Consider the following 14,781-nt stretch of genomic DNA (forward strand, 5'->3'; position numbering starts at 1 on the left):
AAATGTGTTATCATATGTGTTATTATAAAAATTGTTATTTTTATTGCAATGATTTTCAGTTTAGCAAGGCGAATGTTCAAATAAAATGTTAATGTCTATCCATTTGAAGGTATATCCTGTGTCCCAATGACCATGGAGCCAAATCCTTACCCTACAATTATGTATTCCATGATGTTCTGAATCATTTTGCACCGAAGTTACACACTTTTTTGTTAAACGCAGTCATACATATGATTTTTCTAATGTTACTGCATGTTATGGGCAAAATTAAAAGTATAAAAGCATATAATTCCACTATATCAGACATATTTATTATTTTTCATATTTTTGCATTCACACACACAAACACTTTGCACCTTGGCAACAGGATATGGTTTGCATCTCAGTATTTATATGCTAGCATGCTAGCAAACAACATCTTTTCTGATAAATAAACATGTATTTTTAAAATCTAAAATCTAACAGTATCCAGATTACATATTGTATGCTGCTGATTTGCTAAAGATGAGTAATATATATTTCCTGTCAGCAGTCCAATTGTGCAATTATATAATGTATTATGTGTGTCCTTTCCTAATTGCTTTGCATATTGAATAATAAATGTGTGGACAAGACAATAGTGTGTAACGTGTAATAAATACAAATAAAGTGCTCCCTGTCATTTCTTAAATCTAAAAATTTATTATTATTATTATTATTATTATTACAGATCTTGTCCACTAAACACTACAATAAATTGAACTGTCTTTTGTATCAAACACTGGACCACATATCATTATTTTTGGTAATGAGAACAATTTACTCTGTTAGCCTTTAAAATGGAAATTAAAAGTAAGAGCACGAACAGTTTGGTGTCTAGAGGGTAAATATTTATGTTAATAGGTCATGTGTAAATACCACCAAACAGTTTTTTTTCACCCTTTGATCTAAAGTGTATAGCTGTTAGAGATATTGATTACTGGAATGTGTTCTATTCTATTCTAATTTTGGCACTGGGTTTTGAGATTGAGTCAATGGTAATATTAAGGTCTCTTATCATGGAGACAAATAAAAAATGGTGTGCTGTGAACATGATTGATCACTTCATAATTTGAACAGATTCTAAGATAGGTGATGCATTTTGTATAGCCAGCAGTGATGCAGACAGTCTCCTCAGAGAATAAAGATGAGTTGATTAAGTCTGCCTTGTTCCCTGCAAAATGAAATATGTTAGTCTTCTGAACATTTTTTCTGAATCTGGTTTTATGCTGCATTTTAGAGCACAATTGAATGTTATGTTTGGGGAGTATTTAGTATATAAGTACTTTGTAACTCTCATCAGACAGCAAAAGAATATTAACACAACAATAAGGTTAGTTGTTGTTTTGGGTGTAATTGATTTTAAAACGTATTATTATTATTATTATTATTATTATTATTATTATTATTATTATTTGAGTTGGATAATTAATTTGTAAGTAGTTAATAATTGTTTACATATGTTTAATATGACTGACATGTCTGTGGAAATAGATAACCAATTCAATATTCAACTTCAGTGAACTCATGCTATGCTTAAGGCAGTATAATGCATTGCATTAGGCTTTGAAGTCATAATAATCACTGAATCTTCATCTTCTGCTAAACTCTTTTAAATAGATCTGAACATAATGTATTTGAACCTAGTCAAGCATTTATTCTGTTATAATAATAAATGTTTATAAATGGGTTGAATCCATGTGTTATCTTAACCCTCTCGTCTCTACACTTGAATTTCAGATTTGGACAAATGACTTCAGAGGAAATTTGTTATTCACTAGGTATTTTTTAAGTTCAAAGTGTAGTGAGAATACATATATATACATGTATAAATGTGTATAAAATGTGGTACCGTGGTGTGTTGGACCCAGTACTGGGGACCTCAGGCAGGGGCTTAGGAGTCCAAGAGGCTGGGTTATGGTCCAAATAAGTGCATTTATTATACACTGTGCTCGGTGTGCAAAATAAAGAGACAAACAGAAATGTAAACAAAACCTTAGCTCCACTCGTGCCTAAAATAAACACGTTGAAACAGGTCCCTATCTTCGCATATAACTAATAATAACATGAATACAACAAACAGCAAACAATCCAAAGTCCATAATCTGTCCATGCACAGATCATTATCCAACAGCAATCCTTCTCAAGCTTCTTCCCTGTACTCACACACTCGCACTCCTCAGGCTGGAAGCCAATGTCTCCCTGTTTTATTAAGGAAGGGAGCCAGTGACGGAGCAGCAGCGCTGGGTCCGTGGAGAGCCAGTGTCTCACTGGGCGGTCCTTCACTGCAGCGCCTGTCACAGCATCACAAAAAGTGAAAAGGTTGCACTGCATGTTGTTTGTTATTTGCTTAATGCTTTCAAACATTTAACAATGGACACACATGTTTTTTTCCTGTACATATTAAATTTAAATTGAAGCACAATTTGCCAAACTGACCTGGAATTATTACATTGGCGAGAGAGACTGAGCAGCAAATACAACCCCTTGAATGTTATTTTGTGCTGTGATACAAAATACCATTTATAAAATAATGAAAGCTAAATTAAGGAATCACACACTTAGACACACTTTGACATTTGTTTGCTTAAATTTTCAACTAGTAAAACTGTGCAGATAACACTTATGGGTTGACTGTTTAAGTATTCTGTATTGCTACCATGAAGATGAGTGCTGATTTATAAACATTATACTATATTGGAGTCTTATGGGACAATCATTGTAAGATAAATTAAAGAGGACTAGAGACCAATTTTAAACACATTGAGCTAGGAATAATGAAAGCTTGTGGTAAACATTTTGTGCTAATGATAGAAAATGGGAACGTTAATTACAAATAACTTTTAGAAAAATAAATTCCAGTGAAATTATATGTTGCATATTAATTGTCTACTTTATTGCAATGTTGCCACATTATCGGATTAGGCAGAACATCATTTTCAAGTCTCTTACAAAATAAACAAGGCACTTAAAAAGCCAATGTGAAACGATCACAATGTTTTTTATTTCTCTTTAAATTGGAATTGGAAACAATGTGATGAAAAGAAATGGCTTCTGAATATTTTGTATCCCAGTACACAGGTTTTTTAAAATGTTGTGCTATTGTTGTGTTCTTTTTGCAAAGGCTTATGTTGAAGAAAATCCTTTGTTCAACACCCACATGCATACAGTATCTTGTTTTAGCAAGAAAAACTATAAAACAATAAATGAGAAACTGAAAAAAGAAAATGAGCCACATAAAAATGAATAATAAGCAAGATATACAGAGCTCTATGATGCTTATTCCAGATGACCCTGATTGCTGTAGCAGTTGTATGTCTGGGAGCGATGTATCAGTTAATATTTTAAGCATTTTGGTTTGCAACTATCCTTCATCCTCTGTGTATTGAATGGGTAAATTGTGTTATTCACAAAGAACAGTTCAAAGCAATTGTTGATTACAATACACGAAGAATAAAGGTGAATAAATAACAGCATCAGAAACTAAGTAAGAATGCACGTCAGTATTATCATAGACAAAAATAAATCAGTCAAAGGTAAACAAGGCATCATTTGTGCAATAATTAGTTTATTGCACAAATGAACAACTGTAAGCACTGGTACTTAATATTACCAGACAGCCTACTTTGTATCACAGATTTCTCAGGAGTTATTCAGAGAATATTTTATATATTTTTCCTTTTGTTTACGGTTGCAGATAAATCACATTTCCATCTTTGGCAAAATGCCTGTTTCAGTGCATATGGTATTTGTTAATACGGCCCAAATAAAATATAATATTACATAATTTTTATAGCAAGCCCTAATATGTATTTTGTTTTGCAGAAAAATAAGACCAATGTTAACAATATGATCATTTGGAGTATTTCTCTATTTATTGAGATAAATGAATAGATTTTTCAGCTACGAATGCAGATTAAATGTTATTTACAAACACCACTTAATGATTAGGCTTTTCAGCATAATTCAATAATACAGTGGTACAATAGTACACAGACTCTCCTCTCTGCTCCAAGGCCACAAACCCTGAACCCCCTCCCCACTCACCTCTTTCAGAAGGTTGCTACTGCTCTACTCCCCTTCATCTCCATCCTCCTTAACACCTCACTCCTCCTCTCTGGGTTTTTCTTCAAGCAAGTTTCAGTGACTCAAATTCTAAAAAAGCTCACCCTTGACCCCACCTCCCTTCTCCCCTTCCTCTCTAAAACACTTGAGCGGGCAGTTCACCGTCAGCTCTTTTCATTTCTGTCCATCAACTCAGTGCTCGGCCCTCTGCAATCGTGGTTTTAGCTCTGCTCCCTCCACTGAAACTGCTCTCCTATCTGTCACTGACTTGCTTATCTCCCTCGCTTCTGTCTTAATCCTCCTCAATCTCCCTGCAGCCTTTGACACTGTCAATCACTCTATTCTCCTCTCCTCCCTTGACAACCTTAGAATATCTGGCACTGCTCTTTCCTGGTAATCTCACCATCCGCACGTACCTGTGACGTGGCATGCTTCTTCGTCCACCCCTCAGGTCCTGTCCTGGGCCCCATCCTGTTCTCTCTCTCTACACCCGCTCCCTGGGCCACTTCATTATATCTCATAGTTTCTCCTCTGCCTTCTCTGCAGATGATGCCCAAATATTCCTTTCTTTCCCCTCAGCTGATCCTCTCACTCCATCTTGCATCTCCTCCTGGATGCACTCGCATCATCTCAAGCTTAACCGTTCCACATCAGATCTTCTCTAAGAAGCCACAGGAGTGATGTGTGCAGATCTGAGATAACTTCCAACCCCAACGGTGCCCAACCAAACAGAAATGTATCACAATGTGTCCCAATTTACTCTTTAATGGGATCCAGGGGCCTCCATTCAAGGTCCTGGAGAACCCCAAGCTCTTCTTATTTTTATTCACAATGAATCTTAAGTGACTTAACTGAACCAAATATTCACTTAATTAGACATTCATTTTATGTTCCAAAAGTCCACCAAGGGATTATATAAGAACGCCTTTAAATTCTGCATGAACTGACTGATTCATTTCCCCCAGGGCAAGGAACACTGCAGAGTAAGATTGTCCACAATATAAAACAGGAAATGATTGCAAATTCAATAAAGAGAAACCTGTCCCCAAGTCCTGTCCCTTTAAAACAACAATGTAGATTCTTGAAGAAATATAAAAATAAAACCAAGTTGTCTAACAAATGTTTTATAATTGTTAGAGATAGCTTAGAGCAATAAATAAGTATGTATATTAATATTGAGATGCACTATACTCTATATACTGAGGACACATATTCATTCGTTTGGTATCAGGTGTGATTGTGGATGACTGAGTAATCAGTATATTTTACCACAAACATACATTTCAGCCTGATGCTGAGTATCTCAAGACTACATGGAAATCCTGTTTCTGTATTTCTTATGACTTCGTAGATGTGGAAAACTAAAGACCTTTTGGATGAATGAGTGGAGTAATTTTTGCTATTAAAGTATACATTTGTTTAATTGTAGTTTGTCTAAAATGTGCATTTACACCTGTGATTTTGACTATCCAGTTTGAAATGCCATGTTTGATTTAGTGTATGTAGCCTATACCTGGTAAGTAGGGCCCTGCGTTTTTTACAGCCTGCTTTCTAACAATGTTCTTTATTCCTGCCAGTGCAAGGTGGCCATTATTATTATTATTATTATTATTATTATTATTATTATTATTATTTATTTCTTAGCAGACGCCCTTGTCCAGGGCAACTTACAAAATATAAGAGCAATACAAAGTGTAATAATACAGATCTTAAACATTTGTTCAGAAATGAGCATTCTCAAAGCTTAATTTAATCCATCTATTTATTTAATTACCATTTATAGTCTTGATAATTTGTTTTTATTGTTCAAAGTGTAATGTGTCAATTTCTTAATTGTGAATTTGATTACTATCAAATCAGACATTTAGGACATAGCAGTTGAAAAATACAAGTGCAGAAATCGTACCTTTAATTGTGCCATATTACTAAAGATTTAATTTGGAATAGTATATTATGCTAGTGTTGATGATTATTTCTGTGTAGTTTATCCTCACATACGCCTACATGAAAAAAAATGAAAATTGTATGAGTGAATAGTAGAGAACTCTTATGTTCAAGTAGTGATCTACCATGCTCTAGAAAACTCAATGTCCTTATTTTGAAAGCAAAGGTCTATTTCTGTATGTATGAACTGTATGTGCCATACAGCAAATTGTACAAGCAATATGTGTTTGCAAATATGCACATTGAGTTTGGACAGTTTCACAAAGTTCTCCACTTCAGCATATGAGCAGAGGGACGTTTAGTAGAAGTTGTGTTTAGAGAATGTCGAGATTGGACAAAGAGTACATTTGAAACCCAAAACAGGACACCAAAACTAGTGTTTTAACCAAGTTACTTGTCCAAGTTCATGTTATGTTGGAGATAAGATTGTGTTACTTGAAACCAATTTTATAGCTAGAAGATAACCTTGGGGCTTTTTTTAAGTATTAAAGCAGTGAGTTTCTGAGACAAATCACAGGAGAGTGAAGGTAAAGACGGGGAAGAAAGGAGGCAACAAATTATTTCAGCTGTGAAAAATCTAATATGCCTGAACAAAGTTGCCTAATACAATTTTTAGCTAATTAAACCACTTTTGCCTAGTCCTGGAAACCAACATGTTGGCATATCACTGTAAATTCTGTGTTACATATTTGCTATTTGCTATTTGAACATTTAATCCTTACACAAACTAAAAATTATATTGCGTTTCATGAAGGAGAGTATGCCATAAATCTATATATGTACTACAGCTTAACTTGAGCAATTCATATTTTTTAAAGATAGATTATTTAATTATACTGTGCTGGCTCGACCATGTTTAAATAAATTATGGATTATTATTAATTATAATAGATATTTTTATGCAGAATGAAATATAAACCCATGGTCTGAGATCATTTATTTTCCTGATGAAGTCAACTTCATTGTGAAATGTTGAAATAATTTGTTTTTGTTACCTAAATGAAGAAAGTGAAGAATTAAAACATATTAAATTATGTTGTTAGATTAGACATTTACTTATTTTAAATTAAGAAATAAAAACACAAGCATTTAACTTCATAATTCCGTATACACAACAAATATTTTCAACTTCACAACAGTCTTTGATGATGTCTTAGCTCTGGGCCATATGCATGTGTAACAACCTCTTGTTTATCTAATTAATCATAAAAAAAAATGTTTTAAGTCTTTTTATCTTGGGATATTTTTGTTCTATTATTTATACAAAAGTGATGGCTAATTAATGATAGCTATGCCCATCTTGTTTTCCTTGATTCCCTTGAAGTCAATTTCCTTGGACAAAGTCATTATAAAATAACAGATGGGGTTTTACTTTAATTATGCTACACTTGCATTAATTGTTTTTGGCTGCCCATTTCTGGAGAAAAAAATGATAATTAGCCAATTTAATATCATAAATGAGAACAGGTGCAGGTTTAAATTTTCGATGATTAATACATTTATTGAGCTCTTTCAGATCATACCCAAAAGTAAAACGGGGAGCACTATCTGGGAAATAATTCCAAATTACATATTCATATATATTACACTCACTTTTGGTTTGTCATGCCTCATGCTATGGTAAGGTATATCTTGGTGACTTATTCATATTTACAATTAGATATTAATTACATTTTAGGAAACAATCCTGGTTTGATTATTGATTAACAAAATAACTGTTTAAGTGAAAATGTATTCAAAGATCAGTTAGACGTTAGATTTGACCTCTTATCTCAGCAATAGTATTGCAACTTCTGTACGATATATGGTCAATAATTTAAAAATGTTCAAATGTACGATAATTTCACCAGTGCACTGGATGACAGACACACTCCCTTCCTCCGCAATGCAGTGTATAAGACAGCCAGATAGCAGAATCCAATAATAACAGATTTAACATAGATTAAACAAATAACACATGCAAAATCATACTTTCTCAGTACACATTTTTTTTGGACACATTGATCCAACATTCCCTGTCCCTGTTGAGATCTAAAGTACATATATATAGTACATATATATTCTGTTCTAAGCTTGTTTTGAATGTTTTAACTTTTAAAATGTTTTTCTTGTCTTACAGAGTATAAGCTACATTAATTAAAGCAAACACTTAGATTTTAACTAGGTAGCCAAAAATCACAGATGGAAATGCTAAGCAGATTTCAATTTACTTTATTTGCAGTAATTGCAAGGCTATTTCTCAGCTTCCCCTGTCAGTTAATCCAATTGACACTCTTACACTGCTGTGAAGTCAGAAAAGGTCCTTTTCCTTTCCTCAACTTCTCAAAAAAAAATCAATTAAAAATACAAAAATAAAAACCTGAAAATACATAATTAGATAAGAATTCACGTTCTTTGCTATGACACTCCTAAATAAGCCCAGGTGCAACCAATTGCCTTCATGGTTCACACAATAAATTAATTTGAGTTCCTTGGTGTGCAATACAAGTGGTTCACATGATTTCTGATTAAATACACCTGTCTCAGGAAGGTCTCACTGTTGGGTAGTGCATTCAAATCAAAGATACTACCATGAAGACCAAGGAGCTTTCAAAACAACTCTGGGATAAAGTTGTTGAAAGGCACAGATCAGGGGAAATGAATATCCCTTGGAGCAGTCAAGTCAATCATTAAGTCATGGAAGGTATATGGCATCACCCAGAATCTCCTTAGATCAAGCCGTTCTCCCAAACTGAGCAGCCAGGTTAGAAGGGCATTGGTCAGAGAAGCCATCAAGAGAGAAACTGTCTATGTGCCAACAATAGCTCAGCTCAATAGCTTTTTCACAAAATGTGATAAAGTCCAAAGCTCATGAATACTTACTACAGCCATTGTATAATAGCCAAATTACTAGAGTAGATTTTAATGCTGTTTGGTTTTCTTAATGCAAATTGACAACCATTGCTGCATAGCCAAAGGAAATAATCCGAGTGTAAAGGCGGGTGAATACTTCCTATAATCACTGTATAGATTAATGAAATGTTTAAACAAGATGCATATGTTCTAAAACAGCATGCATTCAGACAAAAAGATTATAATGATAATAAAATAACTACTCCTACTATTAATAGTCATAATACATAATTATATAGGGCTAAACAACAACAATGCAGCATAAACAATAGTAAATAATAACATTAATTGTTATCATTTAGTTGCTAAACAAATGGCTGCATAATTCTACTAATATTTTACACTGCTGAACAGCATTGCCAAATTTTTATTTTATATTATTATTATTATTATTATTATTATTATTATTATTATTATTATTATTATGGATTGACCTTTTGTCCTAAACTGGCATCACTCACAACTCATTATCTCAGTGTAGATTTAGCTTTTTAAATTAAATTACGAACTTGTTCAAAGGTGGTTAGGAAGAAAATAGGACAATAAATAACATTTAAAAAGTTTCTCTACATTTAAAATGTAATTTAATGCAACTCTGAATGGTTAATATTTGCAAAATTAAGATTAATATTAATTATTGCTGAAAGCATTTTTCATTAATTATAAAATACTGATTTTGAAAGAGATCATTCTTGTGGGAGGGTGTCGGGTGAATTACTGGTATAGCTGTTATATACTACATGATTGCAATTGTAGAACAGACCACTTCAGATTACAGGATTTTACGTGTTCTTATATTTGCATATTTGTGTTGAATTCCTAAATTGTCAGGAAAATATGTGAATGTGTGTTATTGTAATTGACAAACAAAGAACAGTGTAAACATAATTAATTCCTGAAGCTAAAGTAAAATTTGTAATAATTGTTTCATCCTCAGTGTATTGTCCTTGACATATGTTTTTGTGTTTCTCTTTTCCAGATGACTCAGGAGCAGTATATTTTGGCTGCACAGCCAAATAACCTTCAGAGATCAGGCTGTGCTCCTGTTTATCCAGTTGGAATATATGGTTGGAGGAAGAGATGCTTGTACTTCTTTGTCCTTCTCCTGTTGGTTATAATGATTGTAAATCTGGCATTGACCATATGGATACTAAAAGTGATGAATTTCACAGTGGTAAGTTAAAAAATACATATCACAATATTTGTACACACCCTAATTCTCTGTAGGTGTCTCTTTTTTTTTCTCTGCCTTGTATGACAAATATGGGTTAACCAGCTAGATATTAAAATTATATATTGTGCACTAGAACAAATAGATGATGTTATAGGCCAGTGGTTCTCAAACATTTTCAAATTGCGGAGCACCTGGAAGTCATGATGCTATTTACGGAACACCATGACAAAATTATACATTTAATGCCATCATATTATATGCATGGTATCTGTATCTTTTTATAAAAAAATAATAATGTATTAAATCAAATTTAGACTATTTTACCAAATGTAATGTAATGGATGAGCCTGACAGGCTCAGCAAAGATGTTTGATATCATATGTGTGAGATAGTTGACAGTTTAATGTACATTTCGGGATCTGCATTCAGTTTGTTTCTGTACTTTTTGTGTGGACATGTAGCTAGAAAATCCAGTTTCAAATAGGTAGGTGGTAGCGAAGGGCAGGGTTTTAAGGAGAGCTTGTTTTGCAATATCTGGGAAATCACAGTACACAAATCACAGTACTTTTGCCCAGAACTTGATCAGATTCTTCACTGGAAAATTCTAACTTTAATATACTGCTCCATTTCTTTACGACTGAATTCAAGGGCTGTGCTGTTAAATGGATTGCAAATGCAGTCACACTTTTCAGTTTCAAGAGGAAAATCCTATTGAACTTCACCATCATGCAAATAGCAAGCAAATGCTAAAAGCACTGCAAGCCCTGCTACATCCATTGATTAATAACAATGTTAGATATCAAGGCAATGGGAACAGTGCTCTCTAGCAGACAAGCGGTAGAAGCCAATATAAGTTTAAGAGAAGTCAATGTGAGAAAACAACCATAAAAGTTATAAAATCCTATCTATTAACTGAATTATTTCTGCGAATTCAGTAAGACCGCCATTGTTCAATATTAGCAGCGAAACACAACGGTCCAGCTCATGGAACAATAAGCATAGTTTGAGAACCACTGTTGTAGGCCATAGTGTCAAATCTTGGAGCACATATATACAGCTGTGCTATGGGATTTGGGCAAAAACATGAGAAAAATAAAAGGATTACTAGATTCTAATTTATTTCAATGAAACAGGTCCCTAGTATGATTAAATTATAGTGTGCTTATAACAAGGTGGATGAGGAGGATGTTGTACTGCACAAAAGTGTGAGCTAAATCAGTGTGTCTTTGTTTGGAAATGGTTGGAAAACACCATACAAAATAACTGCTTTATTCAAAGATTTGTCAAAATGTGTTAAAATTGACACTGTTTACATAATTAATATTATAGGTATAAAAGGCAGCTTCTCTATTTCTGTCAATTCTATTGCGCAAATTATAAATCTTGTCAGCTTATTTTAAATAAACTTTGCAGATGTATTTCTGGGATCTAAAAACATTATTTCGCTGCATTGTACATAATTAAGGATACGATATAGCAGTCACAGAGTCCATTAGTTTTTCTGCTTAATTTAGTTTACTGTAAAAAGATTCAAGAATATCATTAAAATCATATATATATATATATATATATATATATATATATATATATATATATATATATAAACCACAATAGCAGCACATGTGCCTTACGTTCGCTGTGAATGCACTTCTTTCTTTTGTGTGTAGTATCTGGCATATATCTATTAGCCCCAAATCTATCAAATTCAGCAAAGCTGTCTTGGTAGAGTGTTTGCATTTTGTGCTCATGCAATCTAAAATAAGATCAAGCTTTTTGGGATCACCCTCCATAATCAATAGTATATTGGAAAGTATAGTAAGTATTTCATTTGTTTCATTAAAGGAATCCGGGTAATCTATATTTGGGCCATAGATATTTACTACTAATAATTGTTTCTTACCAATTGTAATATAGAGAGACTTAAAAACTGCCCTTCAGATAAGAGTATATGGCACAGTCTTCTTAATTAAGAGTCTAGCTTTAGAAGAGAACATAGTATCACATTTCTGTTCAAGTTTGTCTGCTTCCCCTTCACTTAAGTGCTCCTGCAAAAATGCTATATCACATTCCATCATTTTCTGACAGTTTAGAATCCCTTCTCTTTTGATCTGGTTAAATATGCCTTTAACATTAAATTAAATGAAAGTCATTTTAGAACTGTCCATTCTGTAATCTGTTTACTCTCGATTTAGTTGATTTAGTTACGTTTGTTGGAGTTATTTTTAAACCACAACATTTAACCATTGAAACAGAGCCAAAAAAAGGGCATTGTTTTTTAACATAACCTTGATGAAACGCCCTCTGCCCTCCCCCCTCACTTTATCTGCTCAGTGTGTAGTTGTAGCTTAGTAGCAAGTAGAATAGCAAATATTTATTTCACTATTTCCCCCTTTTTCTCCCTTATTACTGTTTGAGCATCATAAACATGTAACACTCTTCTAACTATCATTAAGGCAAATTGTTTATATTGTTAGTAGAATACAATTATTTATAATTTCAGTATGAAAATGAACAATAAGAACAAATTGAATAAACCTACAATAATAAGGTATAACCTTATATAACCCAAACCTGCCAACTTGCTGTATCTTCGCCATTTAGACCTGCTGACAATTTACCTTGTTTGTGTTTGTAATTTTAAGTGTTAATCCAAGTCATTATAGTGTTGTCGGTGTCCTCTGCGTTGATAATGTTAATCACTTTCTTGGGATTGCATTGTACCTCCTTATTGCTGTTCCAGGTCAAAACCAGCTTAGCAGGGTAGAGAAGTGTGTGCCATATTCCCATACAAAGTTAATGCCTAAATTTGAAGGAATTGAGTAAAGAAATTGCTGGTTCTCCCTCAATTTCGTCCCGCAGTCCCAATATCTGAATGTTGTTCCTTCTTTGGCAATGGTCTTGATCATTTAGATTTGCTTCCAGTTGCTGTATTTTCTATCCTTGTACCTCCATCTTAGTTTCTATTTTCCCTAATCCAGTTTGTATGCTCTTTACTCATCTCAAGAGATGGTTTAACTTGTTTTGATGTTGTTTGCTTGAATAATTTGTTTCTTTTTATTTCTTTTGATTACATTTTTGTAGTCTGTTGAGATGTTTAAAATCAATGAAAATGAAGAATTGAATGTTATCCAAAAATGCCAGAAAAGAGGGAGAATTCACAGAGCAGTGCTTACTAGCTGGCTGCGAGCACTTTCCACCGGTTGACATCAGAATCGGCTTCCTGGTTTAGGCCTCTAGCCATGGCTGGTTCAGCAAAGGACCTCATTGCCAAGCCCAAACCAGAGGTGTTTAAAGTGCTGTGGCAGGCTGCCAGTATTTCCAGCACGGACAGTCTCTTAGCAGTGTATCAGCAAGAGCTGCTAGACGTGTCTGCACATTCGTCTGACAGTCAAAGGCAGGAGCTCAGACTGGTCTCGGAAGTCTTGGTCCAAATAGCTAATCTGAATGCTGGTCAGCTGCAGGTGTCACAGGCGAAGGCCAACAAGGGCTCGCTCTTCGACACTGCAAAATGGCCCAGCAATTGAAGAGATGTTGATGTGCTTTCAGCAGCAGAGAGAGGCCAACAGATACCTAGCTTAGCTGATCCCTAGAGCCATTCCACAGTAGCCTGGCAGTACACCCCCGTTTCTGATGGAGTACTTAGGCATTCTATCTCTCTGGACCCTGCTGGACAATGGTAGCATAATAGCCTGTTTCCTCTCTGGAAACACCAGCTGCAACAAAACAAGGGCCCGTCAACAGTGTTGGGAGGGTTACTTTGACAATGTATTCTGCTACACAGTACTAATTACCTTGTTGATAAAATAATCTGTAACATAGACTGATACAATACTCCAAATCAGTTATTTAATCAGATTACTAAAATGAAATATAATTAAAGAACTGTCAACATAACAAAGTTGAGTTCAATAACTAAAGCAATATGTAAATATCTTGTATATTTAATGTACAATCAATTTTAATATGGAAGACTGATTAAAGATTTTTTTGTATCTGTTCATCTGTATAAAATCTATTTATCTTAATTTTTTCACATGACTTTCATATAAAAGTCGTGCAGGTCTTGCTTTAATCTGTATGATGATCTGCATACATTCTTGTACAAACTTTTCACTATGACTCCAGGAAACAAATCATGACAGACGCCCACCCTGGAAACAGCCTATTTGGGAAGTATGCACACACACAGTTTTTCCTTAGTTTATTTTAAATTTCACGTTGATTGATCTTGTTTGAATTTTGTCATATACTTTTTGGGGTATTTGTACAATATCTGCAATTTTGCATATTCATATTTTTAATACAGTAAATACTTCAGTATTATCAAAAATGTAATTTTATCTCCAGATGGTGTAGACCTATTGCTGCTACATAGATTTGTATTTACTTCTTTAATGAACCCCCCACCCGTAAAATAAGACACTCCAATGAGAAAAGTGTTTTATTATTTAATGTAGATATGTCCTTCTAAAACAAAGACATTGAGGGGGATGGTAGCAATTGCCACTGTAATGGACCCTCTTCTATGCTCAGACCAAGAAATTCCAATGCGGCTGTTCAAGTGTGCCATTTGTGCAGTGGGTCTTGATTTCTCAGAAAGTTTCTACTCATCATTCCTCCTGGTGCTTAAGACACACAGGGGCCTGTGCCCCATCTTTGATCTCAATGCGACCTCAAGCTCATTTCTG

General features: G+C 34.1%; 1 protein-coding gene across 1 annotated transcript in view; it reads left to right on the forward strand.

The window, feature by feature from the left end:
• Positions 1-9,898: 9,898 nt before the first annotated feature.
• Positions 9,899-14,781, forward strand: part of sgcz (sarcoglycan zeta) — an 84,073-nt gene continuing 79,190 nt past the window's right edge. The window contains exon 1 of the mRNA XM_066718284.1: positions 9,899-10,093. Within this exon, the coding sequence (XP_066574381.1) occupies positions 9,899-10,093 (195 nt within the window). The remainder of the gene's footprint in view (positions 10,094-14,781) is intronic.

This window comes from Amia ocellicauda, chromosome 12 (assembly GCF_036373705.1).
Source record: "Amia ocellicauda isolate fAmiCal2 chromosome 12, fAmiCal2.hap1, whole genome shotgun sequence".
NCBI classification, from domain to species: domain Eukaryota; kingdom Metazoa; phylum Chordata; class Actinopteri; order Amiiformes; family Amiidae; genus Amia; species Amia ocellicauda.